The 24,524-nt window shown below is 47.5% G+C and overlaps 3 protein-coding genes across 7 annotated transcripts; 2 read left to right on the top strand and 1 right to left on the bottom strand.

Moving 5' to 3' along the window:
- The first annotated feature begins 8,346 nt into the window (after window positions 1-8,346).
- Window positions 8,347-13,284, top strand: LOC101764712 (beta-glucosidase BoGH3B). 5 transcript variants are annotated; one of them, XM_004981716.3, is made up of 7 exons: window positions 8,347-8,737; window positions 10,656-11,119; window positions 11,212-11,302; window positions 11,389-11,534; window positions 11,635-11,878; window positions 11,961-12,065; window positions 12,185-13,284. In XM_004981716.3, the coding sequence occupies exons 2-7, from the start codon at window positions 10,695-10,697 to the stop codon at window positions 13,052-13,054; spliced, it is 1,881 nt and encodes a 626-aa protein (XP_004981773.1). In that variant the 5' UTR covers window positions 8,347-8,737; window positions 10,656-10,694; the 3' UTR covers window positions 13,055-13,284. The 5 variants fall into 5 exon arrangements, with proteins under 5 accessions (XP_004981773.1, XP_004981770.1, XP_004981772.1 ...); XM_004981713.4 differs by lacking the exon at window positions 8,347-8,737 and adding an exon at window positions 8,772-8,975; XM_004981715.3 differs by lacking the exon at window positions 8,347-8,737 and adding an exon at window positions 9,363-9,513.
- Window positions 13,285-13,462: 178 nt separating this feature from the next.
- LOC101763899 (serine/threonine-protein kinase TOUSLED) lies at window positions 13,463-22,593 on the bottom strand. Its single transcript, XM_004981709.3, has 16 exons — window positions 21,920-22,593; window positions 21,548-21,637; window positions 21,221-21,424; window positions 20,755-20,805; window positions 20,202-20,309; window positions 20,075-20,119; window positions 19,712-19,824; window positions 19,411-19,477; window positions 18,652-18,718; window positions 18,125-18,222; window positions 17,866-18,045; window positions 16,728-16,938; window positions 15,724-15,988; window positions 15,285-15,339; window positions 14,796-14,957; window positions 13,463-14,377 (listed from the first exon to the last, which is right to left on the bottom strand). The coding sequence occupies exons 1-16, from the start codon at window positions 22,136-22,138 to the stop codon at window positions 14,282-14,284; spliced, it is 2,031 nt and encodes a 676-aa protein (XP_004981766.1). The 5' UTR covers window positions 22,139-22,593; the 3' UTR covers window positions 13,463-14,281.
- Window positions 22,594-22,693: 100 nt separating this feature from the next.
- On the top strand, window positions 22,694-24,516 carry LOC101764307 (EEF1A lysine methyltransferase 1). Its single transcript, XM_004981710.4, has 3 exons — window positions 22,694-23,307; window positions 23,421-23,502; window positions 24,103-24,516. Exons 1-3 carry the CDS (start codon window positions 22,813-22,815, stop codon window positions 24,255-24,257), a joined length of 732 nt encoding a protein of 243 aa, XP_004981767.2. The 5' UTR covers window positions 22,694-22,812; the 3' UTR covers window positions 24,258-24,516.
- Window positions 24,517-24,524: the final 8 nt, after the last annotated feature.

Here is a 24,524-nt window from a genome sequence, read left to right as displayed (position 1 = left end):
ACTTACACTGTCGTCATCTGATTTGATGGGTTTTACTTTTACCGCATCCGGCTATGCCGCTGGATCACTCGCAGACACGGACGATCGGACGCACAGGGATTCATCAGAGCTAGCTCGATCAGCAAGCGCGCTAACAAAAGTAAAAGCTCAAATGAGGTTCTGGAGGCACAACAGAGTCTCTGGTAACCTTAAATTTTTTCCAGCAGAATATGCAGTAACGGAATAAAACATGCCACACAGGACAATAAAATTTCAATTAGTTCACTGCTACATCGACATTCATTGGGTGTTAATATCGGATCAATCATGATGATCACCCGTCTGCCGCTACGTTAGAGGGGGCTATTGCATTCTTAAATGGACCAAGAAAACATCACTTGTTCAAGGAATTGCACAGTAAGGCCAAATCGATTAACTCGAACCGGGAACTGAGAAGTAACAGACTCCAGTAGATTACAATTGGACAACCCTATAGAAAATAACATTTATGGCAAAAGGTACTCATCTGGTTCAAGTGTACGTGAGAGTTGAGACCATCTGAGATCGGGAATCTCAACCTGTTCCAATGAGCAACAATTTACAATTGCAAACTACCTTGTTCAATTAAAAACGTGATAATCACCAGTAGCGAGGTGTGATAATAAACATTTGGAACCAAGCGCTTCACATCTGATGGCACGTGCTCCTCTCGATCTGTGTACCATAACTACCAATGGGACCGAGTATGGAAACTGAAGGTGGAAAATAAATGCAAATTCTTTCTTTAGCTTCTCCTTCAACGCAAGCTGCTCATAGCAGATAGAATCATCAAGAGGGGAAGCCGAATCCGATCTGTCAGTTGTGCAGGACACCGAATGACTCCATGATACACATGGTGGCCAGATGTTCATATTCAAAGGCGGTTTCGAACCAAATTGCTAAAACAATGAGGCAACAAAATCTCAATCCAACAACCACATGGATGAATCTGCAGACCTGGTGGTTTGTTCTCATGGGAGGCAATACAGCGACAATGTCAGCTGAAAGAATGCGCATCATCACTTATACGACATGGAACATATGGAAAGAAAGATGCCGGCGCGTCTACGATAACAAGGCCATCCCACCAGTACAGCTTACGGCAATTATTCAGCATGACATTGATGCGTTGAGAATGGCGCACGGCGAGATCAAGTAGTCCCCTAAGTTTCTTGTTGTTTCGGCTGGGTTTCAGACTCTGAACCAGCTGTATTTTTCCTCCTTGTAGCTTTCTGAAAGCGTGTCATCTATACATACTTCATTTGCTTCTTCTACTATAATGAAAGAAAGGCAGGACACCTGCCATTGCCCTAAAAAATAATAAACATTTGGATGATAAATAACATAGGAATCACCAGTAGCAAAAATAAGGTTCATAGACGATAACAGCAAAATGATGTGACCACAAACAGAGTCTCCTCGCAAATTATTAACCCACCCCGATTGCTGCCTCTGCCCTAGTTCTCCACCGTCTCCTCCTCATCGTCAGTGACCTCCCCTTCGTCCTCCGTGTAACCCTTGGCATTGTACTGGTCGATGATGGCCTGGTAGTAGGCCCTGACCTCTCGCTCTTAACCTTACTTTTGGTGTAGGCTTCGCGGAAACCCTTGCTATGCTTGGTGAACTGGTCGTCAGTGAGCGGCTCACCGATGATCGGGTGGGGCGTTGCTATCATGTACTTGATGAGCTCCTGCGGCAACCTCTTCTTGATCACCTTTTTCTTCCTCGTCGTCGTCTCCCCGGCCCCGGCCTGCTGGGCCTGCGCCAGCGTGAGGTTCATGCCCAAGAGCTTCGTAGCCTCTGCAGCCTTATAGCCTCCACCATCTCCTTCCTCCTCCTCAGGATCTCAACCCCCCCCCCCCCCGACGCGCTCGCCTTCCCCATTGTCGTCCGTGATCGATCGAGCCCTAACCTTCTCCCTCCCGAAACAGAAGGCGACCGAGCTCTAGATTTGGATTATCATGAGAGGATGCGGCGGCGGCTGGACACGGAATGCCCAACTCGTTTTCCAGGTTTGGTCTAGAATCCTGACGTGTGGGGCCCAACAGGAAGCGTGCGTCGGCGAGAGGATGCGCATGCGAGAACGAGGAGGCGGTGGTGTCACGTGCAGCGCGGAGATCGGCGGGCAGGTCGCCACTGCCAGTGCCAGGCACCTTTCAGTTGGCGTCGTGCGCGAACGTCTCGGCGCGCGCGGGCGTGTGAATTGCCGTTGCCAGTATTTTACTGCAAAAAAAGTACTCTAGACTAGAGGTGTAGAGCGTACAGGATTGGCCGTACAGGGTGGGGTGATATTGACATATTGTACGCCACTGCGTTGGTGGCGGGCGAGCACGAGCACGGCACCCCAGGGTTTTTCACTTGCATGCCGAGGACGTGTAGGTCGGCCGGCCCGCCGACATGGGGCTAGGTGAAATCGGAGTCTGAATCTGACTCTGAAAGCCGAGTGAAATCGTAGTCTGAACTCTGAGCGCCCGTTTGCTTATCACAAGGTTGCAGCAGACAGAGACGTTCAGACGCCGCCATCGTCAGTGGTCGAGGGCACGCTGTATGATGCGTTGCGGTGGGTGAGCGCGCGTCACACCCCAATACCCCATTCATACTTGTAAGCGTCAGTTCAGTTGTGATCCTGCTCAGCACATTGGACACCTTCTCTTCATCCTGCTTATATTGAAGAACTGGCTGAGTGTTTTTGTGCCTAGTAATGTCTGGTTATCCGATATCTTCGAGCTTTACTCTTCAGGCATGGTGTTGTTTCCTTTCTTTGAGTTGTGCTGTACCTGTCTTTCAATATAAGCAGAGGCAATCTCTTTTTTTTTAAAAAAAAAAACATTCATACTTGTGCAAGCAGAAGATAAGTTTCGTTCTGTTGACTGTTGAGTAGACAGACATAATTTGGTTCAGTTGGGTACTCAGACACGCTAATAATCACTTCACTTCAGGGCTATTTTTCCACACAACCTCTTCCTTCAAAAAGAATCAAAAGACATGTCGCGATATACAGCAATCTCATTGCAGTGACGCTGGTGGGGGTTAGCCATCCACGTACGTACAACACCGTCACTTGCTGCCTCAATGGCTCTCTATCTATAGCCGCGGCATATGAATAATGTACGCAGCATGCACTTTGTCGCCATCTGATTATTGTCGTTGGCCAAGAACGTAAAGGAAAATCAGGCCAAGAAAGTCAGCGTCGCCGGTCGTACCAAGTTTGGCATCTGAGCTCTGCTCCGCCGTCCTGACCGCGCGACGCTCGGCTAGAAAAAAGATGGACGGTGTGTGTATGATGGTGTCCTGCACTCCTAACCCTTAGTGGGGTATTTGTTTCTTTAGGAGCTTCTAAAATTCCTGTTACATCGAATATTTAGATACTAATTAGAAGTATTAAACATAGACTAATTACAAAACTAATTGTATAGATGTAAACTAATTTACGAGACGAATCTATTAAGCCTAATTAGTTCATGATTTGATAATGCGATGCTACAGTAAACATATCTAATGATAGATTAATTATGCTTAATAGATTCGTCTCGTGAATTAGCCTCCATCTGTATAATTAGTTTTATAATTAGCTCATATTTAGTTCTCCTAATTAGTCTCTGAATATTCGATGTGATATAAATTTTAGTCCAAACTAAAGATACAAACCGCGTGCGAGTGCTGCCCCGTCCGACAAGCTTGGCATTCAGACCTGCAAGCAGGCAGGCAGCTAATAAACGTGCCCAATGCGAATTGCCCTTACGCGTAAGTCCCAACCCAGCAAGGAAGACAGTAGAATCCGTAGTAAACGATGAGCCAAGTCTGAGGAGCTGAAACTGCTTGCTTCTGTGCAAAATTCCCACGACGGAACTCGCGCATCCCCAGCGCACACGCCCCACTGCCCCAGCCAGAAATATCTTTGCCGGGGACCGTGCGCCACCATTGCTGTGATGAGAAGGCACCGTGTCGAGTCTGGAGATGCAGGCTCGATCGGTCCCTGTGGGAGGAGGGTCACGGATCAGATCAGGCATCCGGCCCATGCGCTGTTCCAAAAGGGCAACCCCGGCCGGCAACCCACACCATCAGACAGATTCAGGCAATTCATGGCAACCCTCCGCGTGCGCCGTGCGCCGTGCGCCCACCCCCACCAGGAACCAGCCATGTCGATGGCTTCTACTGCCGCCCGCTGTGCTCGTAAATGCAAAACAAAGGAACGCGCAGGGTTTCAGATCTCGGTGCCGAGATCATACGCGGCGGGCGTCGTCCTCGTTCGTGGATGCCTGAATGGGGACCGGCCCGTAGAAAGCGCGGCACTCGCGTTGCGACCGGAACACCTTTGCGTGTGTGAACCGCCAGCTTTTTTACTGCAAACAAAAAAAAACACCCGACAGACAGGGTTTCATAGAATGGTACTGCTTCCGTACAGGCAAGATAAGGTAAAAGTACAGCGCCGGTGGCGAGCACGCACGGCGAGTCTTTCAACTTCGCCTGCCGAGTCGCCGTTGCCGAGGAAGGTCGGCAGGCCGGTCCGAATTATCCTACTCCGTCCCGACTCCCAACTGAACGCGGCAGTGTGTGGCCTCCGGCGCATCACGATTCCACAAACCTCCCATGTCCAAACCTGAGGGTGCGTTTGGTTTGGAGACAAGATGGGATGGGACGGTGCCGTCTCTATTTTTTGGGATGGGATCATCCCGTCTGCTGTTTGGTTGAGAGGGATGAATTCATCCCAGTTTTTTGTTTGGTACGATGGATTGAAAACGAGGGACGGATGGCTCGGGTAACACCGTTAGCTGCATGTGTTTAGTGGGACCCACATGTCATATATGGGCCCACATGTCATCGTCTTTTCTTTTTTTTTTCTCCTAACCCGTATCTTCTCCAACGCTCCCTGCCGCCCCAAGCCGTGCCGCCCCCGCTGGAGCTCCCTACCGCCCCCGCCGGAGCTCCCTGCCGCCCAGGCCGTGGGCACCGGCCGCGGCACCGGGGGCGCTCGCCCCGCCGGCCGCTCGCCCCGCTCGCCCCAGGGGCCGCGGCGGAGCTCGCCCGTGCCGGCCGTGGCGGATCTCGCGCCCGCCGGCCGGGGCGGAGCTCGCCCGCGCCGGCCCCTCCGCCCACAGCTCGTCCGCCGGCCGGGGCGGAGCTCGCCCGCGCCGGCCCCTCCGCCGGCGGCTCGCCCGCCGCCGGGGCGGAGCTCGCCCGCGCCGGCCCCTCCGCCCGCAGCTCGTCCGCCGGCCGGGGCGGAGCTCGCCCGCGCCGGCCCCTCCGCCGGCGGCTCGCCCGCCGCCGGGGCGGAGCTCGCCCGCGCCGGCCCCTCCGCCTGCGGCTCGCCCGCCGGCTGGGGCGGAGCCCCACCGGTGCAGACGGCGCGTGACGGGGGCGAAGTGGGATGCCCCCGTCCGCTCGTTTTGGTGGGACGGGGGCATCCCGCATCTGGAGGGTATATTCCCTCGTAGGGATGTCCCCGTCCCACCTGTCCTCCAACCAAACGCGGGACGAAGTGGGATCGTCCTGTCCCGTCCCACTTCGTCCTCGCAACCAAACGCACCCTGAGTTTCCAGAGCACGCACGACCTGGAGCATGCTGTGTGGCCGCCGTTCATGTCCCGTCCATCGACAGTCTCAGCATGTAGTCTCCGTAAGCAATTAGACACTGGAGCGAGCGTGGTTCACATCTTGGTGTTGAGTAGTGCATTTGTTTTGCTGTTGCCAACGGAGGAGGAATTCAGACGTCGCGGTCGTTATCCTATCCATCGCCAAGCTTCTTCTTTTTTGTATGATGATGCGATGTGCGGCGCGCATCACATCATGTAGAAGGTGCACGCCCCATCATATCCGGACGGCATCTAGGGCTTTGCCCAAGCCACATTAACGTACACTACATATGACATAGGTAGTGTACTAGTGTGCCACTTGGTGCTCATCTTACCTATCTTCAGCTGACACTCTTCTTTGCTGAAGATATCATTTCTTATGTATACATACATAAATTCCCACCTTTCCTGCTACATGTATCTCGAGCATATGATTTTTATATAGTTTAGTATATATCACAGTGATTTCATCATTAAACAGAAGTAGTAACAACTTCTTGACAAAGACTTTGGGTTTTATTATATATACTCCTTCCGTTCCAAAATGTAGGTCATTTTAGCTTTTATATATATAGATTTTGCTATACACCTAAATATAAGGTTATATCTAGATACATAGTAAAATCTATGTATCTAGAAAATTCAAAACGACCTACGTTTTGAAACGGAGGGATTACTATGTTTGTGCAACGCGGTAATGGTTCAATTTCTCGTTATTGAAAGATGGAAGAAGTACAGTCAGTTGGTTGCTAGGAGTATAGGACATGTTTGAAATTCAGTGATTTAATTTGCAATAGATTCATGGGTTAGGTACAATTCCCGTGGGAAATAGGAAGAGTCTCAGTGACCCACATAGGGGGCCTTAAAGGGTTCCTCCTTCCAGCTTGAACAAGCTAGTGCTGGTTGCCTATATAGAAAAAGGAAAATACTTGGTATTTTGCAATAAATTCTTACTGTAGATGGAACTGAGCCCACAAGTTTTTTCTTTTCAGAAAATACTTGACATTTTGCTATGATTTCATATTTTTAGACTTCTCTAGGAGTATGCTGCTTGTAAGAATAATAGTTTCATACGAGTACTAGCTAATAACTAAATAAACAGACTTAGTTCTTGAGAAACTAAATAATAATCAAATCTGGTTAGATGAATTAGATCAAGGGAAAGATTGTGTGCAAAGAAACACATAGACATGGATCCTTTTTCGGGAATTGCAATTTAAAAACCGGCTGTTAAGCTTTGTAACCTACTCGTAGTTAGCACAAAGATTTTTAGCGTCTCCGCTTGGGATATGAGAAGATCACAATCTTTTGGCGGAGGAACAGCCACATTTTTTAGATAACGTGATGGCACGCACTAAAATTTGGTCTGAGTTAGTAATAAATAAATGCAGATCTCAAATGCAATCAATGGAATACGGCACACGTCCTTATAATATCATTCAATCATGTATGTTCCCTCACGGGATCCTCCTTTCAAACAAGTCTACTCCACTTTGTTGCTTGCATCCCTATCAATATCCTCTTGCGTGCCTGCTCTCTCTGTTTTTTTTTTTACTTTCCCTTTTGAAAGAAGAAACGCTGACCTGCTTGCTGTTTTAAGAGGGAGATGAGAAGTTTCGTTTTCACCGCACGTAATCAGTACTTAACTGTGAATTTACCCTTTGACATTTGCTTCTCCACCTCTAGTAAGGCGATCTCGGATGATGGCGACCGGTGGCAAGCAGGAAGCGAGTGATATTTATGGTTTATAAACTATCGAGATGATTATATATTGGAAAAGATGTCGAGATAATGTGCATGTTTGCATCGTATCAACAGGGGGGCATATCTCTCTGTATGAGACGTACTTCACCTTCTCATACAAGACTTATGATTTTTCACACAAGACTTGTTAAATATAGCGGCATCATGCATTGTTTCTCTCTTCTGCATCCGTTGGTACTCCATTGTAAATATTGAGATAGTTCGTGATGTGCTATTTAATTGTATAATTCTCATAGCAATGGACGTGATGATACATAATTTTTTTTCATAAAAAGCTATGTTTTCTTATCAGTACAGCATATTATCACGCAACGGCAAAATACATTTTAGTAATACCTAAATACGGATATAATTAACAACCAATAATAGCTAAAGAATCATCTTGTGGACTTCCAAAATTTCTAATAAGCATTGGAAGCATCCAACAACCTGGTCCAAGAAGAATAAAAGAAAAGAGGAAAAAAGAAAAAGGCCAAACTCAAACGGTACAGCTCCCAAGTTCAAATATCAAAATACATAGGAATCGAAATCTCCATCCAGCACGAGAACAGAAGCTCAAGAGAAGCCTAGAGATCTGCAAAGCTGTAGTACAAATCACAACAAAAAACCACCTCCCCTAACGTCTGTCTTTGATGTGCATTGCACTACTAACCGTTGGCTTTCTCGCCGAAAAGCGCAGGCCAACAAAAAGAAACCCAGACACCCAACATGGCGCTCACGTTCCCCTCCCCACCCCACCTAACGCCTACCCCACGGCGCGCTAGGAAAATCCCATCCGTCCGTCACCCCACGGACGGCCAGGATGCGCCCCCCGATTCGAACGTTGGGGTTTATTGCTATTCAACGAGACTCCCTGCCGGGTCCTCTACTCCTCTGCTTCCCTGTCTGCCCCGCCGTGCCCGCGGGTTCTGTCCGTTACTGCTCGCTCTCTTGCTCCCTCGCCAGTGGCCTCGATCCCTTCGCCTCCGGCTATAAATCATTGCGTCCGCCATGGCCAGACCTCGCATCCCCACCACCCACACCTAGCCGTTGCCTCCTCTTCTTCGTCTTCCTCCGTCCAGTCTCCCCGCATTGTGTTGCTTGGCTTGCTCGAGGTGTGTTGCTTCTGCGCGCACTCCTCCACTTGCTGCAATAATTCGCTGCGGCGGCTGGGTAGGAGGACGGGGAGGAGGGAGCAGGATAAACCTTGGCACTGTGCAGATAGGGCTGGATCAGAGGAGGGAGGAGTGCTGACTGTGTCGCCGTCGTATTCAATCGACCGGGTCCCCCTTCCCCTGCCGCCGCACCGGCCACCACCCGCGCCCATCACCGGCGTCATCGTGACACGCAATCGCCCCCGTTGCGGTTCTTGCCTTGATCAAGACGGCTACCTAGCACCAACCTGTAAGTAACACCAGGCCCCTAGCTTCCTATTTAAATCTCGCACAGGCAACATGTAGTCATCTTCCACCTCGGGCCACTCTGAGCTTTCCCACCATTTCCGGCATTGCTCGACCTCGCACAACTTCTGGCTTTGGCTGTTATCTGTTGGTGCTCTGCCCCGGCTCGCCGTGTTGCTTTCCTGGGCGTCCCCACGGTGTCCCTCGCTCACATGGGGACGGGGATGAAACTGCTGGCCCGAGTGAGTCCTCAACTTGGCAAAGGGAGAGCAGAGGATTTCTTGTATTCTTTCTGTTCTTGTTCACACGGGTTTTGTACACTTGCTGACTCCGGCGGCTCCCCTCGTCGTCTTCACCTTGCAATCACCTTGAGCTTGTTGCGCACTAACCGCGGTAATTAGTGCTTGGTAATAATCCACCGCCGGTAATTCTCGCCGCCAAGAGCCCGAGAAGAGAACCGGCCGGGATCCATCCATCACGGGTTGCTTTCGCCGAGCACTCGCGCCGGAAGGCAACAAGCCGAGGCGACGCGACGACGACCGGATCATCACGGGGGATATTTCCCGGCGGGAGGAGTGGCTCGCATTGAAGCTGCCAATCTGCCATGGCGGGCGCGGTCCCTGCTCCAACCACTCCTCACAGCCCTTATCCGCATTACCTGCCCCTGCCCCGGCTTGCTTGCTCCGTTATATAAACCACACTCGCCATGGAGGAGACGGCACGGCAGGCTCCTCCTCTGTTCTTCATCTTCTTCTTCTTTCCATCCGCCCTCCCTTTCTGGTAAGACTCGGGCGGTTTCTTGCTCAATAGAAGTAGTGGTGTGGCATCCTCGTAGCCGTCGCAGTAACTGCACGAACACGCGTGCCGTGTCCTCTCGTCGCTGGCATGGAGCGCGTGTCCGGGGGGCACCCTGCAACTCTGCACTCGAGTTGGAAGCCTCGGAGGGGGCCGGCCGTTCACGCGTGTTGGGCTTTTGGAAAGGGGGGGAAAATGGTGGCTTTTTGTGTGTGAGGGATGGATTCCAACCGGTTGCAACAAAACCATGGAATTTCGTTCACCTTTTCTCTCATAGGAGCTCTGCTCTGAAAGACTGATATAAACCCAGCCGGCCCCCCTGTTCTTACCGGGCTCACACATTTGTGGCACGGCAGTCGGCAGGGCTCCATCTCCTCTGCTTCTGGTGATTGATTGGTTCGTTCCCGATTTCTCATGGCTCTAGCCTCCCTTCTTCTTCATCCTTGGTTTCCCTGCCTTGAACTTGTAGTGCCTGTGCCTCGCAAGCAAATCGGTTGGTGTTAGCGTGCTGGTTTTTCTTTCGTTTGCCGCTTATCTTCTGCCTCTGGGTGTTTACTCTTTACTAGTACGCAGTACGCAGAAGCTTTTTTTTTAAAAAAGAAATTGCAATTGTTGTTTTTTATCACTCTGGTCAAATTCTTGTTCAACGAGCACTGTAGTGTTATGAATTTACAGAGACTGCTACAGGAATATCTAATTATTAAACTATGCTGCTCTGTCCGCAAAACAGTAGTAAAAACTTAGGTTAGCATCAGGTCCCACCCATCATGTGATTGCTCAGAGAGCGCCTATTGCTTTCGCGAATCGCAACGACACCTGTATAAAAAAGACACCTTGATCCTGACAGCCTACCGGTTATACTAATTGTTAATTTCTCGTCCGCAATCCATTTGCAAGCACCACCAACACATGGCTCGGCCGACAAGTCAAGCTAGTCGTTGTAGTCTCGTTAGCACGAGCCATGATGGTTTCTTGGATCACTGCATCCCTGCATCCCCGGTTCTTGCCGCTGTTGACCGGCCATGGGCGGCGAGCTCGCCGGCCGCATCAGGTCGGGCGTGCTCGAGCCCCTGGTGGATCACTTCACGGAGATTCTGATCTGGTTGCTGCAATGCTACGACGCGCAGGTCCGGAGACGCCTCGTCCCGCTCCTTCGCCGGCACAGGATGGCGCTGCTCACGGCGCCGGCGGTGGCCGCGCTGCTGCTGCTCTTCTGGTCCGCGGCGTACGGCGACGCACAGCTGCCGTACAAGGACCCCGGGCTGCCCGTGGAGGACCGCGTCAGGGACCTCCTCGGCCGGATGACGCTCGCCGAGAAGATCGGGCAGATGACGCAGATCGAGCGGCTGGTCGCGTCGCCGCAGGTGCTCAAGGACAACTTCATCGGCAGCCTGCTCAGCGGCGGCGGGAGCGTGCCGCGGAAGGGGGCGACGGCGGCGGAGTGGATGAGCATGATCACTGACTTCCAGAAGGCGTGCCTGTCCACGCGGCTGGGCATCCCGATGATCTACGGCATTGACGCCGTCCACGGCCACAACAACGTCTACGGCGCCACCATCTTCCCCCACAACGTCGCGCTCGGAGCCACCAGGCAAGCACATTCTCTCCAGATTGCCCTGCCAGCTTGTGTGCAGCTTGCTAAGGTCTGAATTCCTCATGTTCCTTTTGAATTGCATCATGCAGGGATCCTGAACTTGTGAAGAGGATCGGCGCCGCGACCGCGCTCGAAGTGCGAGCCACCGGCATCCAGTACGCGTTCGCGCCATGCATTGCGGTGAGCATTCCCAATCCTTGAGGCGACAATGCCAGCCTCCCTTTTTGCTCCTAATCAGTTTTGCTGATGTTGCTGTTGGTACGCAGGTGTGCCGTGATCCGAGATGGGGGCGGTGCTACGAGAGCTACAGCGAGGACCCCGGGATCGTGCAGGCCATGACAGAGCTCATCCCGGGGCTGCAGGGCGACGTTCCGCAGAACTTCACCAGCGGCATGCCCTACGTTGCCGGAAAGTGAGTGAAACAAATCACGGCACAGAATCCGGTGGTGTCTATCCATCTGCAACCTTCTTTGCATATGTTCTGAAATGGCTCGCCCAAATTAACTGTGCAGGAACAAGGTGGCAGCGTGTGCCAAGCACTTCGTCGGCGACGGCGGCACGCAGAACGGCATCAACGAGAACAACACCATCATCGACCGGCAGGGCCTGATGAGCATCCACATGCCGGCCTACCTGGACTCGCTTCGGAAGGGCGTCTCCACGGTCATGATCTCCTACTCCAGCTGGAACGGCATCAAGATGCACGCCAACCACGATCTCATCACCGGTTTCCTCAAGGGCAGGCTCAAGTTCAAGGTGAAAAAAAAAAATAACTTCAAGGAGTCCATTGGTCTGAGTCACAGCGTCTTCAGATGCTCAATTGTTTTGCTCTTTGCAGGGTTTCACCATCTCAGATTGGGAGGGTATTGACAGGATCACCAGCCCTGCAGGGGCAAACTACTCCTACTCTGTCCAGGCTGGAATTCTTGCCGGCATTGACATGGTAGGCAAACTAGCAGCAGCTTTGCAGCCCAATCTTGTTCCTACTTGTTACCATGGTCATGCTTCTGGTATTCCTTGGAGATGAAGCTAATCCATTGCTGTGACTGTGATGTGCTGCAGATCATGGTGCCCAACAACTACCAGAGCTTCATCAGCATCCTGACCGGCCACGTCAACAGCGGCGTGATCCCGATGAGCCGGATCGACGACGCCGTGACTAGGATCCTGCGCGTCAAGTTCACCATGGGCCTGTTCGAGAACCCCATGCCCGACACCACCTTGGCCGACCAGCTGGGGAAGCAGGAGCACCGGGACCTGGCGAGGGAGGCGGTGAGGAAGTCGCTCGTGCTCCTCCAGAACGGCAAGCCTGGCGACGCGCCGCTGCTGCCGCTGCCCAAGAAGGCGGCCAAGATCCTCGTCGCGGGTAGCCACGCCAACAACCTGGGGTACCAGTGCGGCGGGTGGACCATCGAGTGGCAGGGCGACACGGGCAACATCACCGTCGGCACCACCATCCTCGACGCCGTGAAGGCGGCCGTGGACCCGTCGACGACGGTGGTGTTCGTGGAGAACCCCGACGCGGAGTTCGTCAAGAACGGCGGCTTCTCGTACGCCATCGTGGCCGTGGGCGAGCACCCCTACACCGAGACCAAGGGGGACAGCATGAACCTGACGATCCCGGACCCGGGGCCGAGCACGATCCAGACGGTGTGCGGCGCCGTGCGGTGCGCGACCGTGCTCATCAGCGGCCGCCCCGTGGTGATCCAGCCATTCCTGGGCGCCACGGACGCGCTCGTCGCCGCGTGGCTGCCGGGGACGGAGGGACAGGGCGTCACCGACGTGCTGTTCGGCGACTACGGGTTCACGGGGAAGCTGCCGCGGACGTGGTTCAAGTCCGTGGACCAGCTGCCGATGAACGTCGGCGACAAGCACTACGACCCGCTCTTCCGGCTGGGCTTCGGGCTCACCACAAAGGGCAAGGCATACTAGACCCGGTGCTCTCCTGCAGCAGGGGATGGTGGATTGGTGGTAGGGGTAGGAAATTGAATTAAACAGTGCTCTGTCTGGCGCAGGGACATGAACTGGGAGTTCTTGGTTCCTTGGCCGTTTGTCAGTTAATTTTGGTGCATGCTCAGTTCTCACAGTGGAGTACTAGCATCCACTCCGCTAGATGGGCGATCTCATTCTTATATGATATATTGCTTTGATCTTTTGCTCAATTCTCTCAAGGGCTGTTTACTTGTATGGTTGCTTATAGTTAAAACAAGTATAAATCATATTTTCGACTCAATGGATCAGAATCAAAATCCGACAGGTTCAATAGAAAACTGATGTCTACACAAAATTCAGAGACCAACAATACGGGAATAGCACATCTCAGAGCCAAAACAGTAAAACTGGCAGCTTAAGAATGGCTAGAACGAAATTGCAGGCGACCAAGATTCTAAGTAATATTTTACAACTCAAGTAACCTAAGCTTTTCAATGAGCTATCCAAGTGATTTTAACCGTTGAGCAAGCTATGCTTAAATGGTATATGCCCTCGAGAACAAGTTAATACTCGCAGAAATTTGACAGAAATAAATGGTACCGCGTCCCCTTTCCTCCTGAAATCGTCGTTTCTCAAGTTCTTTCACACTTCCAGCCGTGGCTGAGCGCCTGAAAGGTATCCAAATAAAGCCGTACTGATAGAAGCCACCCTGATATAGTGATATCTGTTGTGGCAATACATCCGGCCAGGCACGAGTATAACACAGCGCAGCAGCCATCAGGTCGAGATTTTGTTGGAGGTGAGCAGCGAGCGTCCATTCACCAGTCGCGCATGATTGTTCATTTGGCAGACCTCACAGACAGTATGAACAAACAAAACCTCTAACCATCAACAGGACCACTGGCTGCCAGCCAAAAGATCATCACGTTACGCATGGGGAGCAAAGAGCACAGGAGCGTCAAGAAATTTCAGAGTATATGGCCCCGTTCAAACCAATGCTTGCTTCCTCTACGTTAGAAAGAAGCTTGGCCTTTGAACTGATGCCTTCAGGATTTCAGGGCATTGCTGTTATGGGGCTGACTAAAATTTACAACATATACAGTTACACCCTTTGTGGTCTTCTTGAGCTTGTGGAATCCTTTTGCTCCTTTGCGACAGTATCCATCCCCATACATAATCTCATTCAGCAAGGAGCAACCCGCACCAAAATTTTCTCCTGCGTAGTGGCTACCTCTTTGCATATGAGAGATAAGGCTCTTGGGCTATGGTTAGAACATCTGGCCTCTCTGATTGGTTGTATGTCAAGCACCGGCGTATCAGATCCTGTGAAATCAGGTACTGGAAAAATGATCAAAGTGGCTCACAGATGACTGAAACAATTGTAGAATGAAAACGAAATGGGGACTCAGAACTGAAAATCCCATATAGTGTACATCTAAATGTCTTCATTTGTGGAAACTGGTAAGGTGAGATGACAATTTGCCAGACTAATCAACATCAGCAAATTTTCAGTGCAAGCTGAGGGCAGAATAAACATGCCAAGTCAAACAATGCGGTAAAATGTACATATCATTAGATAGGCTGTGGAATTGACACATTTACTCACCAGTTGTTAAACAATTCATGATGACATAAAGTGTATAGTTTAACCCAAACTAGCAGACGCACTTGACATGTATAGGATCTTTTAGTGATGGGATATGAAAAATATTTACACAATCTGAACAAATTGGAAACGGACCTTTGCCTCATTTGATACAGCTGGCTTTGAAGGGAACTCCACCCTCCTTGCGTTGATAATTGTATCTTCCCGAAGTATTCTCTCCTGAGTCTGGTCATGGCCAAAAGGGCGCCTTCCAAATAGCATCTGATAAAACATTACACCAGCTGACCAAACATCCACCTGCATGAAAGAGGAATAGAAAAATTAATGCGACATGGCTAATCAGGATTAAGTTCAAATGTTAAATATTATTGTTGAAAGTTGATTGGGTTCAGGAGGCTATAAATGAGGTCCAGAGCTACAGACATGGCTTTTACATAAATTGCATACAACTAAACCACTTCATGCTAGCTCCTCACCACTGAAATATCCCAAACTACTTACTAGAGTGAGGAGCTAAGTAGAATAAGTTAAGGAAAAAAACCACAACCACAAGAATCATAATAGTTTTTCACCAGTGGATGGCATGATGCATTAAAAGAAAGAACTGTTGCCAGATATAATTACCTTGGATGAAATAAATGGTGTTTTGCTGAGGTCAAAGCATTCTGGAGGAAGGTACCTGAAAAGAAAACAGAAAAGAATTGTAGGTTGACATGCCTGCCATCCTAAATGAATAATGGCCAAAAAGGAAAACAATGATGACCTGCCATAATAAAAACTAAATGTATGAAATGCCCACTTGTTCAAGTAAGGGATTATAGGAAACTAGAAACTGATCCATTAGAAATACAACAGTGACTGTACACCATGAAAACGGAAGGTAATTCTTTTCGGTTTTAGAATGATACATGAATGCTGCAACTCTAATAGTAACATGCATCATTGCACCAGGCATATAGATAAAAATGCAAATAGCTAAAAAATTCCACAAAAGCAGGTAGCTTGAAAGTTTCTGTGGGCTGGTACAAAAGATCAACTGTACAGATCACACTCACTGACTCACCAATAGGTTCCAGCTCCCTGAGAAGTAAGTTCCATTCCCTGAGACCCAACATCATCCTCCACTATCTTGCTGAGGCCAAAGTCTGTAACTTTTGCAACACCGATTTCATCGAAGAGAACATTGCCAGGTTTGAGATCATAGTGAATGATCTTTTGACCCCTCTTATTAAGATAAACCAATCCCTGAAATATTTGAACAATTATGATTCTTGCTTCTTTTTCTGGAAGAATTGGTGTTGCTTTAAGGACCGCATCAAGATCCTTGCCTGGGTAAAACAACAGCAACGAAGAGAACGTTATTACATCTTACAGCTCATGATTTCCTGATCTGAGAGTTCTAGATTTAGCTAGGAAAATCATCATTAAGGACTACAACATTATAACTTAAAAGCTTCACAGGGCTGACCAAAATACGTCTCAAATGAAATGTATGTAAATTACGATAGTGGGCATTGGAAGATTTTTTTTTTGTTTTCAATGAGACAAAATGTATCATGTTCTTAATATAGTCGGCAGTGGATGCTACTACAGTTGTGGCTCCATATAGAAGTATCAAACACAGAATTGTTAGCAGTCAATCCAGCAGAGTTTGCGGCCCATATAATTTTCGGAAGTTACATTTGCAAATTTATCCAAATATATCAATGCTATGCATGTAAATTGATATCTAGTATATATCTAGTATTTATCCAGCATTAATTTAGAACCAGCAAGGTTGTACATACATTTATAACTCAAAATTATTAATAGACTCATATTATTATTTCCACTAACAATATATGCCTGGGAAAAGGTTGGTAGCACTTCTGAATTACAAGTTTATGCCAGCATAAGACTAAACAAATAGGTATCCTGGGAAAAGGTTGGTAGCACTTCTGAATTACTAGTTTATGCCAGCATAAGACTAAACAAATAGATATCAGCAACAGCAAACAAGTAAAACAGACACACAATCTATGTTGCTATATCAAAGAGGATTTAAAAGGTCATAAAAACATATAATACCACTGCAGTATTCTAGGACGGTGCAGAATGTATTGTGATCAATCTCAAATATATCCCATAGCCTGACAATGTTTGGATGCACCAAAGTTTTATGAATGTTATATTCACGAATTGCATGCCGTATGTAGCTCTGTTTTTTCTCCTCACTCCATTGAGCATTCAAACCATGAAGCTTGCATGCCACATACTTGTACTCCACCAAATCGAAAGCCTGCCCAAAAGAAATTATTTCATGTAATTGACGGTACTATCAACTCAAAATTTCTGTGAAGCAGATGCACATGGTAACCGTACACATTGGAGTGACTTCATGGAAAAGAAAATAGCTCCAGTAACTAGCCAAATGTTCCAACATGAATATAATCATAAAAATAGTTTAAGATAGCACACTGTAAGTTATTCTAGGACAAAGTCCATTTTACTCCCCTCACCTATCCACTTTGTCCGCTTAACCCCCTGAGCAAAGTTTTGGCTCAACTAACTCCCTTGAACTATTTTATTTGGTCCAATCTACCCCCTAATTAGATTTCTCTTTTTTGTTTCTTCGTGTATGAGTTGAATTTTGAGTTCAAATTTTGTGAGCATATACAAAACATGATGCCTTATGTTAAAAAATTATACTACGAATTTTTCATAGTTATTTTCATAGGTTAGGAATATTTAATACGAAATTGATCTTAGATATACAAAACTGTATGAAAAGTAATCATGAAAAATTTCTAATGTATTTTTCTAACATAGAGACAAAATCTGAAATTAAAATTCAATTTGTACGTGAAGAAATAAAAAAGAGAAATCTAATTAGGGGGTAGATTGGACCAAATGAAATAGTTTGGGGGAGTGAAGTGAGCCTAAATTTTGCTTAGGGGGTTAAGTGGACAAAGTAAATAGGTGAGGGGAGTAAAATGGACTTTTTCCGTTATTCTACCATAGTAAACTTTTCTACAGAAAAATGGGCCTTAAAGTAACACCTACTCTCTTTAAGCAAGTTCTCCTGATAAGGGCACATATGTAACTAAATGGTTGCAAAATTCAGTGTTTCTTCTTCACAAGCAAAGAATGACTGTTTTTATATAGGCTGAGCTAGGTTGATGTCTCAAATTCAGTTTATGAAATTATAGGTAAAGCCAGAGTCTACCTTGTAAACCTCACTAAACCCTCCCTTTCCAAGAAGATTTAAGAGAGCATAGCGATGGTGAAGAATTTGGAAGTTGTTAAAGCGTGATCCATCTTCATCTCTGAGACGCTTCATCTCTCGTATAAGCCTCCCCTTTTCCAACTCATACCGATCTCTTTCTTTCAGATACTGTTCTTCCTCCTGAAATACAGTAACGGAAAGCAGATAAAGAAAGGTGTACCAATAATGAAAGTAAACCGTGCCCCCTAAAAAAATTTACCCGTTTGATACTCGTTAGCCGAGATTTACATATTTCGTCCTGTAAGAGGATGTCCTCCTCAGACATGCTAGTCTCAGCATCACTGCCATCACCCTTGTCTAAACAGAAAGTCATTACAAAAAAATGAATAATAACAAAAAAATGAACAAAGGAAATAAATTGCCAGAAAAAATTATACAATTAAGCTAGTAAACACTTTTTATTTTGCTAAGCTTCTATTAATTTTTTATCGCGCTTGTGATTATGGAGGAAGATTTCCTTTGTACAAAAAGGATGTACTGGAATGTCAATGAAGGAGGGTTTCCTTTGTACAAAGGGAATGAACTGGAATATCATAAGAATAAATCTACATTGACTGTTATTTCATTTCAATAAATTCATAAACAATATTGACAATTTGGCATGCATTGACGTTGTGTGCAACTGTAAAACATATGCAAGATAGTGCAGTTCGAAGCTTATGAAGAATTCAAGCCAACATGAGGCAAGAAAGTCAAAATGAATCTAAGAGAAAAGAACAGAGTTACCAGATTGTCTTTTCTTAAGTGATTTACGATGCCTTTCAATAGTCTCTTTAGTTTCCAGCAAAGATTTCTACAGAAAGATCCAGCATACATCAGCAACTCAGAAACATGAAAATACATCATTACCGAAAGAAAAAAGTGAGATGGTGTAGAAAGCAAACAGACAAAACCTATAAAGATATGGATTTCATTTATACAGTTTAGACATGAGAAAGGGCTAGGATGAAATGCTTATGTAGGAAAAAACAAGTACACAACCATAGATGACGCCGTAACTAATTGTCACAAGACTAAGGTGAATTCAAACTTCAATACTAGTCATTGACTGACATGGATCTGAGGCACAGGCACCTAAAGTTGCAGAGCAGTCAAAATGCCTCAATATATGAAGCTTTGTGAAAATTTTGAAATGCACACATTTTTTTCTCAAACACGCAGGAGAGCTGCATATCATTATATTAAGAAGAAGAAAAGGGATAAGAACCCTTACAACAACCACACACCCATTGTGTCAATAAAATCAACCTCAGAGTACAAATGTGTTTCCTGAACATGATGCGTCTGGTCTTGAGCCCAGGTGGGTGGCCTCCCAACTGGAGGCCCTACCAACCGACTACTGCGCGGTTCTCAGCTATCACATATCAAAAAATGGACAACCATACAAATACAAATTCTACAGCCTACAGGTCAAACCATTATATGATATTATGGCTAATATGTGCGTGCCAGTAGACACACCCCTATGGAGTTGCAGAAACTCACCAGGTGAGAATTAAGATCTTTTATTGCCTGTCCATCTTCCCAAGTTTCAGATATGATAGTTCCAGCTCTGAGTTATGAAAGAGGATAGGAAATTAACAAAAGCTGATAATCTATACAAAAACAGAAAAAGAGAGAAGAAACACCGTTTGCTATTAAAATTTTTACAGTGTCAATTTTAGAAGGCATACTAGATAAAGAGCTGCAGTTAGGGGAACTCTTTGTAATGGAACTGTTATTTTCCAAATAAAATGATCACTCTGGATACTATTAAGCATAAAACACTGGAACATTGAAAAATTACCTCATAACACCAACATTCCCAAGTCTGAAAGATTCCTGCCTTATCCTCATTCGCGCTTCTTGCCTCTCTGCTTTTGACACAGCTATCAGCAGATCGGACAGGACCTTCATTTGCTTCATCATTGAAAACAAGAACAGTGAGTTATGGGTAGCATGGAACGAGTATATTGCACACACAACTTCTTAACAGATGACTATATTCAAGATCATGTGCATGAAGAAGAAAGCAAGTTATCTCCTATAGTTATTCAACATGATATGCATGGACAGTGAATTTAAAAGTTTTCAGAATATAGCAGACCAGTGTAAGAACAAACAGTAGCTAAATCAAACATGGTAAACTATAAGATAACATGCTGCCAACCTTTGATCTCATTTGTTGATCATGATCTTTGAGATCCTTCAATTCCTAGCAGAATAATGCAAAGCCAACATGTCAAGACTAAAAAAAGGCGTGTTTAAATGAAAATTGATAGCAAGTATCTCCTTACCTTTGCTAACCTATCACTAAGCTGATGGTAATTGGTTGCTTCTTGACGCGATTTAGCAAGCTCCTCCTCCAAACATGCAACTTTACCACGTAACATTGATAATTCTTCCTATTCAAAGGAAAGTGCTTAAGAAGAGAATTGCAACAAAATAGAAAAATGCATATACTTGTTTTTCTGGTATAGTTTATTCACAAGCATCCCAAAGTGACATGGTATCAGTAAAATATTTCACTAAGGCCGCTTATGCTTTCTGACTTCTAAGGATATCTTAACTACAGCGTTCTAGCTTACAGGGTTGGACTGCCTAAATTAGAAGGTCAAAATCAAGGTGAGTGGAAACTATCCCAGCAAATGGGAAGAAAAATGAGGATGAAAACCATGTATAAAAGCATTCTGAAAGATTCCATGTTTATGTATTAGACAGATCCAAAATGACACATTCAGAAACAGGCAAACATGAAACATAGACAGTTCCAAAAGGACACATGTGATTAAAAAAAGATGGAATATTTACAAATTTAACAAAAGATGAAGATGTCAAGCAATGAATTACCTGTACAGCAGCCTTGTCGTCATGGCCAGATTGAACACTCGATCGGGGTTCCTGTTGGAGTGTATTCATAATTAGAAGGTTAGGATAAATTATTGTGTATAGGGTGCTATCAAACATCTGTTTGTTGTTGAATGTATTTTTTTTATATATCAAACACCATCTATTTCAGCATTCTGTAACTGACCAAACCATATCCTTAAACAGGAAGTGAGTTCGAAAAGGTCTTTATATGCAATAACATGAACAATAGCAGACTACAGTACAACAATTCTTCACCAATATATTCATTGCTTTTAGAAATTAGAAATCAAATGACTTAGAAATAGCTCCCACAAGAAGGGCCCAGAAGTTTGCACATGATAAGTTAAAGTGCAAGATAGTAGCAAAGTACAAACACAACCTGCCATTGCCCACAAGCAAATCAAAACCAGTTCGGAAGTTAATTCGAGATCTTGGTAGAGCATACCTTGTTGGTTAATTTATCTAGTTGACCATTTGTTACAACTGACGAGGAAGTTGAAGTCACTCGTGTTTGATCAGTCTTTGAGCCACGGCCTCGGCCTGTACCCGCACGACCCCTTCCACGGCCTTGTTTTTTTCTATTTGAGTTGTCCGAGGACGATCTTGAATCCATGACATCTAAAATCTTTGCTGCCTCATTTGCCGATCCCTGATGCTCAAATTAAGAATGCACCAAAAGAAAATGATTGTTCAGACTTCTGAATGCACAAACGAATGCAGGAGAGAATCATATAACAGATTACTCTGTTCAGTTCCTATAAGATGAGTCCACCTCAAAATTTCCAAGAGCAAGGATGTGGTCACCATCTGGAGATCTTGGACGCTTCAGGGTATTCTTTTGTATCAAGAACTCCTCACCATTCTGATAACCAAAACAGAAAACAGTGGAATGGGATCAGGGCTAGGGTAAGGATAAAACTAGAGATGGGATTATTTGACTAATTTCTGGTCAGTTACACTAGCAAACCACGTGCACATGTTCAATAAAAGAGCACAAATAGTTCTGACTAGCAAGAGATCATAGCATCATAGGCAATGCACAAGCAAAGGAAAATAGGAAATCGAACATGCTATGTAACCACGCTACTATACTTTGAGCCAAAAAAGGGAAAATAAGAAGGGGAGCTCAAGGTTTTGGGCTGACATCGTCATCGGAAGAGGAGGTCTCAGGCAGCTCCTCCTGGTCCATGAAGGCGACAGTGGGGGCGGATGCAGCCATGGGATGCTGCGGCGGTGACGATGGGGTGGAGACAGCCTTGCCGGCCATGCGGGCCTCGAGCTTGGCGAGCTTCGACGAAGACGGGTTGGAATTGGATGATAGGTGCTGCACTATATCCTCCCCTGCCGCGGACGAGCCCGACATTGCCGCCGATTGCCCCCGGACCGGATCGCGCGCCCGGAAGCTTCCAGAAGAAGGAACCAGAACCGCGCGAGCCAGGCACTTCCTCTCTTCCTCCCCGCACCACGGCGCGCGTGCACACGAGCCGGCGGGTGGATCTATCTCAAAACCCTAGCCGTACGTGGAACGGGAGACGGCGAGCTGAGGTGGATGTAGCGGCGGGAATGCTACGGGTGGGCGGCGACCGGTCCAGGCGGGGCGAGCAGCAACCGCCGCTTCCTTCCCCCCTCTGCTCCCTGTTGACTAGCTGGTCTCCGCTGCTGAGTACGGCGGCGGCGGCAACTGGAGCTGACGCCGCGAGGCGCACGCGGAGGCGGGGGCGAGCCGCTTGCCTAGCTCGTCACGCCCGGATACGGAGGCGCGGCGGTCACCCACCTCTCTTCCGCTCCCTTCCTCTCCCCTGCGAGCGATTCCATTGCCACTGCGCCTTTATTGCTCTGCTCCTCTTTTTTCCTCAGGCTCCACTGGGCCTTTGGTTCCATTTAGGCCCATGTAGGTGAGTCCCGCGAAGGCTCGTTTCGTTAAGCCCATTGGCCCGTCGTGTCGAAGTGGACCAGTGAAGCGGTGGTTACGGCACGGTGCCCCGCGCCGCCGCCGCCGCCGCCTCCAGTCCTCCTCACTGCCGAGTGGTGGATGCGATGGCGGCGAGCGGTATGGAGGATGAGAGGTTGAGCGGGGAGGTCAGGCGGGAGGAGGAGGATGACGACGTGCCGCAGTTGAGTGCTGCGGCGATGGAGGCGCTGCGAGAGTTCCTAGCGGAGCAGCAGCGGCCAGAGGAGAAGGATGAAGAGGGAAGGGAAGGTGGGGTGGAGCTGGTTGCGGAGGACTGGCGGCTGAGCCAGTTCTGGTACGACGAGCGCACCGCGCGGGCGCTGGTGGAGGAGGTCGTCCGCCTCGTCTCCCCTTCTGTCTCGGGCTCCGCTGCCGGCGCCGTGGCCTGCATCGCGTGCCCGACGCTCTACGCCTACCTGAAGAAGACCGACCCCGGCGTGCCGGCGCAGCTGCTGGAGTACGACGAGCGGTTCGGGCAGTACGGCGGCGACTTCACCTTCTACGACTACAACCGGCCGGAGGAGCTCCCGCCGGCGATGAAGCACGCCTACCGCGTCGTCGTCGCGGACCCTCCTTACCTGGTATGTCTTCTACCTTACCTGGAGATTACCTATTAGGTGTTTGATTAGTTATTGGCGTTTGAGATTAGTGTGAAATTGGAGGAGAAATGGTGATTCGTTGGTTGTTAGTGCAGAGTAAGGAGTGCTTAGAGAAGGTTGCCAAGACGGTGTCTTTCCTCGCACAGCCTGAAGGTTCATTCCTGCTGATGCTCACAGGTAAGTGCTCGAGGCAATTCTGTGACAATTGAATGAGATCAGTTTGGTGCTTTGATACTTTGATGCTGTTGTGCAACCAATAAGCTATCGTGTTAAACTCCTGTATGATAGTTTCACCTCGCTTTGATACTTTGATGCTGTTCTGCAACCAATGAGCAATCTTATCAAACTCCTGTATGATAGTTTCACCTTGTAATCTATAGCCAGTTGGTATTGACTTGAACTAGATTGTGCATTGTTACGTTTGGTAGAATGATCAATTAAATTAATGTGTTGCAATGAAGCAAGAATTAAACCAGTTGACTGCATCATTCAGAATAAGATCATCTGCTTCGACTTGTATGTTAACAGTATATGGTGTAGCTTAAACCATTGTAGCATCAGCTGTGCGACAATTCCGAAGTGCACTGGTATCTCTTATAGTCGTGACCGCAATATCTTGATAGTAAAAACTCTTCATTCTATACCGAAACGATGGAACGCTGTAAAATGCTGTATTGTCATAAAGCCTCTTCATTCTATACCGAAATGATGATGGAACGCTGTAAAATGCTGTATTGTCAAACGGAAGCTAAAACGGATTCAATCTTATATTGCCAGGGGAAGTTCAGAAGGACCGGGCGTTGGAGCTCCTGAATGTTCATCCCTGCGGTTTCAGGCCTCAGCACTCAAACAAACTGGGCAACGAGTTCCGGCTGTTTACAAACTACGATCCGGCTGACAGGCTTGGTGGCTGGGACTTGGGAGCGAAGTGATGGTGCTCCCATTTAGCTGTACACTACGTACTATTTTGTTACTGGCTCTTGTTAGTGTTGGTATCCTGCTTAGAGAACGGTCACCGCATGATTTGGCCGCTCCAGAGCTGTTCCATCCTATGAACATGCTGTGCTGCATCTTTGTTCGGCAGCTCGCTAAGCAATCACTCCAATTTGAACTGTAGCGACAGTTGTTTGATAAATCTGTGCGCCACATTTGTGTTTACACCATTAGTGTACCTCATTTACTCCGTGATCATGTTTATG

Source organism: Setaria italica, chromosome IX (genome assembly GCF_000263155.2).
Source record: "Setaria italica strain Yugu1 chromosome IX, Setaria_italica_v2.0, whole genome shotgun sequence".
NCBI classification, from domain to species: domain Eukaryota; kingdom Viridiplantae; phylum Streptophyta; class Magnoliopsida; order Poales; family Poaceae; genus Setaria; species Setaria italica.
The sequence above is the reverse complement of the archived record's forward strand: the minus strand, read 5'-3'. Positions and strand labels throughout refer to the sequence as shown.

Bases quoted from the DNA above. Each gene is read 5' to 3' on its own strand.
- LOC101763899 (XM_004981709.3), bottom strand. From the start codon at position 22,138: ATGTCGGGCTCGTCCGCGGCAGGGGAGGATATAGTGCAGCACCTATCA. The intron at 20,310-20,754 runs GTAATTCATTGC...TCCTTTGAATAG, and splicing joins ACGACAAGGCTGCTGTACAG to GAAGAATTATCAATGTTACG. The intron at 15,340-15,723 runs GTGAGTCAGTGA...TTTTCTTTTCAG, and splicing joins CAGGGAGCTGGAACCTATTG to GTACCTTCCTCCAGAATGCT.
- LOC101764712 (XM_022823612.1), top strand. From the start codon at position 10,551: ATGGGCGGCGAGCTCGCCGGCCGCATCAGGTCGGGCGTGCTCGAGCCC. The intron at 11,879-11,960 runs GTGAAAAAAAAA...TGCTCTTTGCAG, and splicing joins AGGGCAGGCTCAAGTTCAAG to GGTTTCACCATCTCAGATTG. The intron at 12,066-12,184 runs GTAGGCAAACTA...GATGTGCTGCAG, and splicing joins TTCTTGCCGGCATTGACATG to ATCATGGTGCCCAACAACTA.
- LOC101764307 (XM_004981710.4), top strand. From the start codon at position 22,813: ATGGCGGCGAGCGGTATGGAGGATGAGAGGTTGAGCGGGGAGGTCAGG. The intron at 23,308-23,420 runs GTATGTCTTCTA...TTGTTAGTGCAG, and splicing joins TCGCGGACCCTCCTTACCTG to AGTAAGGAGTGCTTAGAGAA. The intron at 23,503-24,102 runs GTAAGTGCTCGA...TTATATTGCCAG, and splicing joins ATTCCTGCTGATGCTCACAG to GGGAAGTTCAGAAGGACCGG.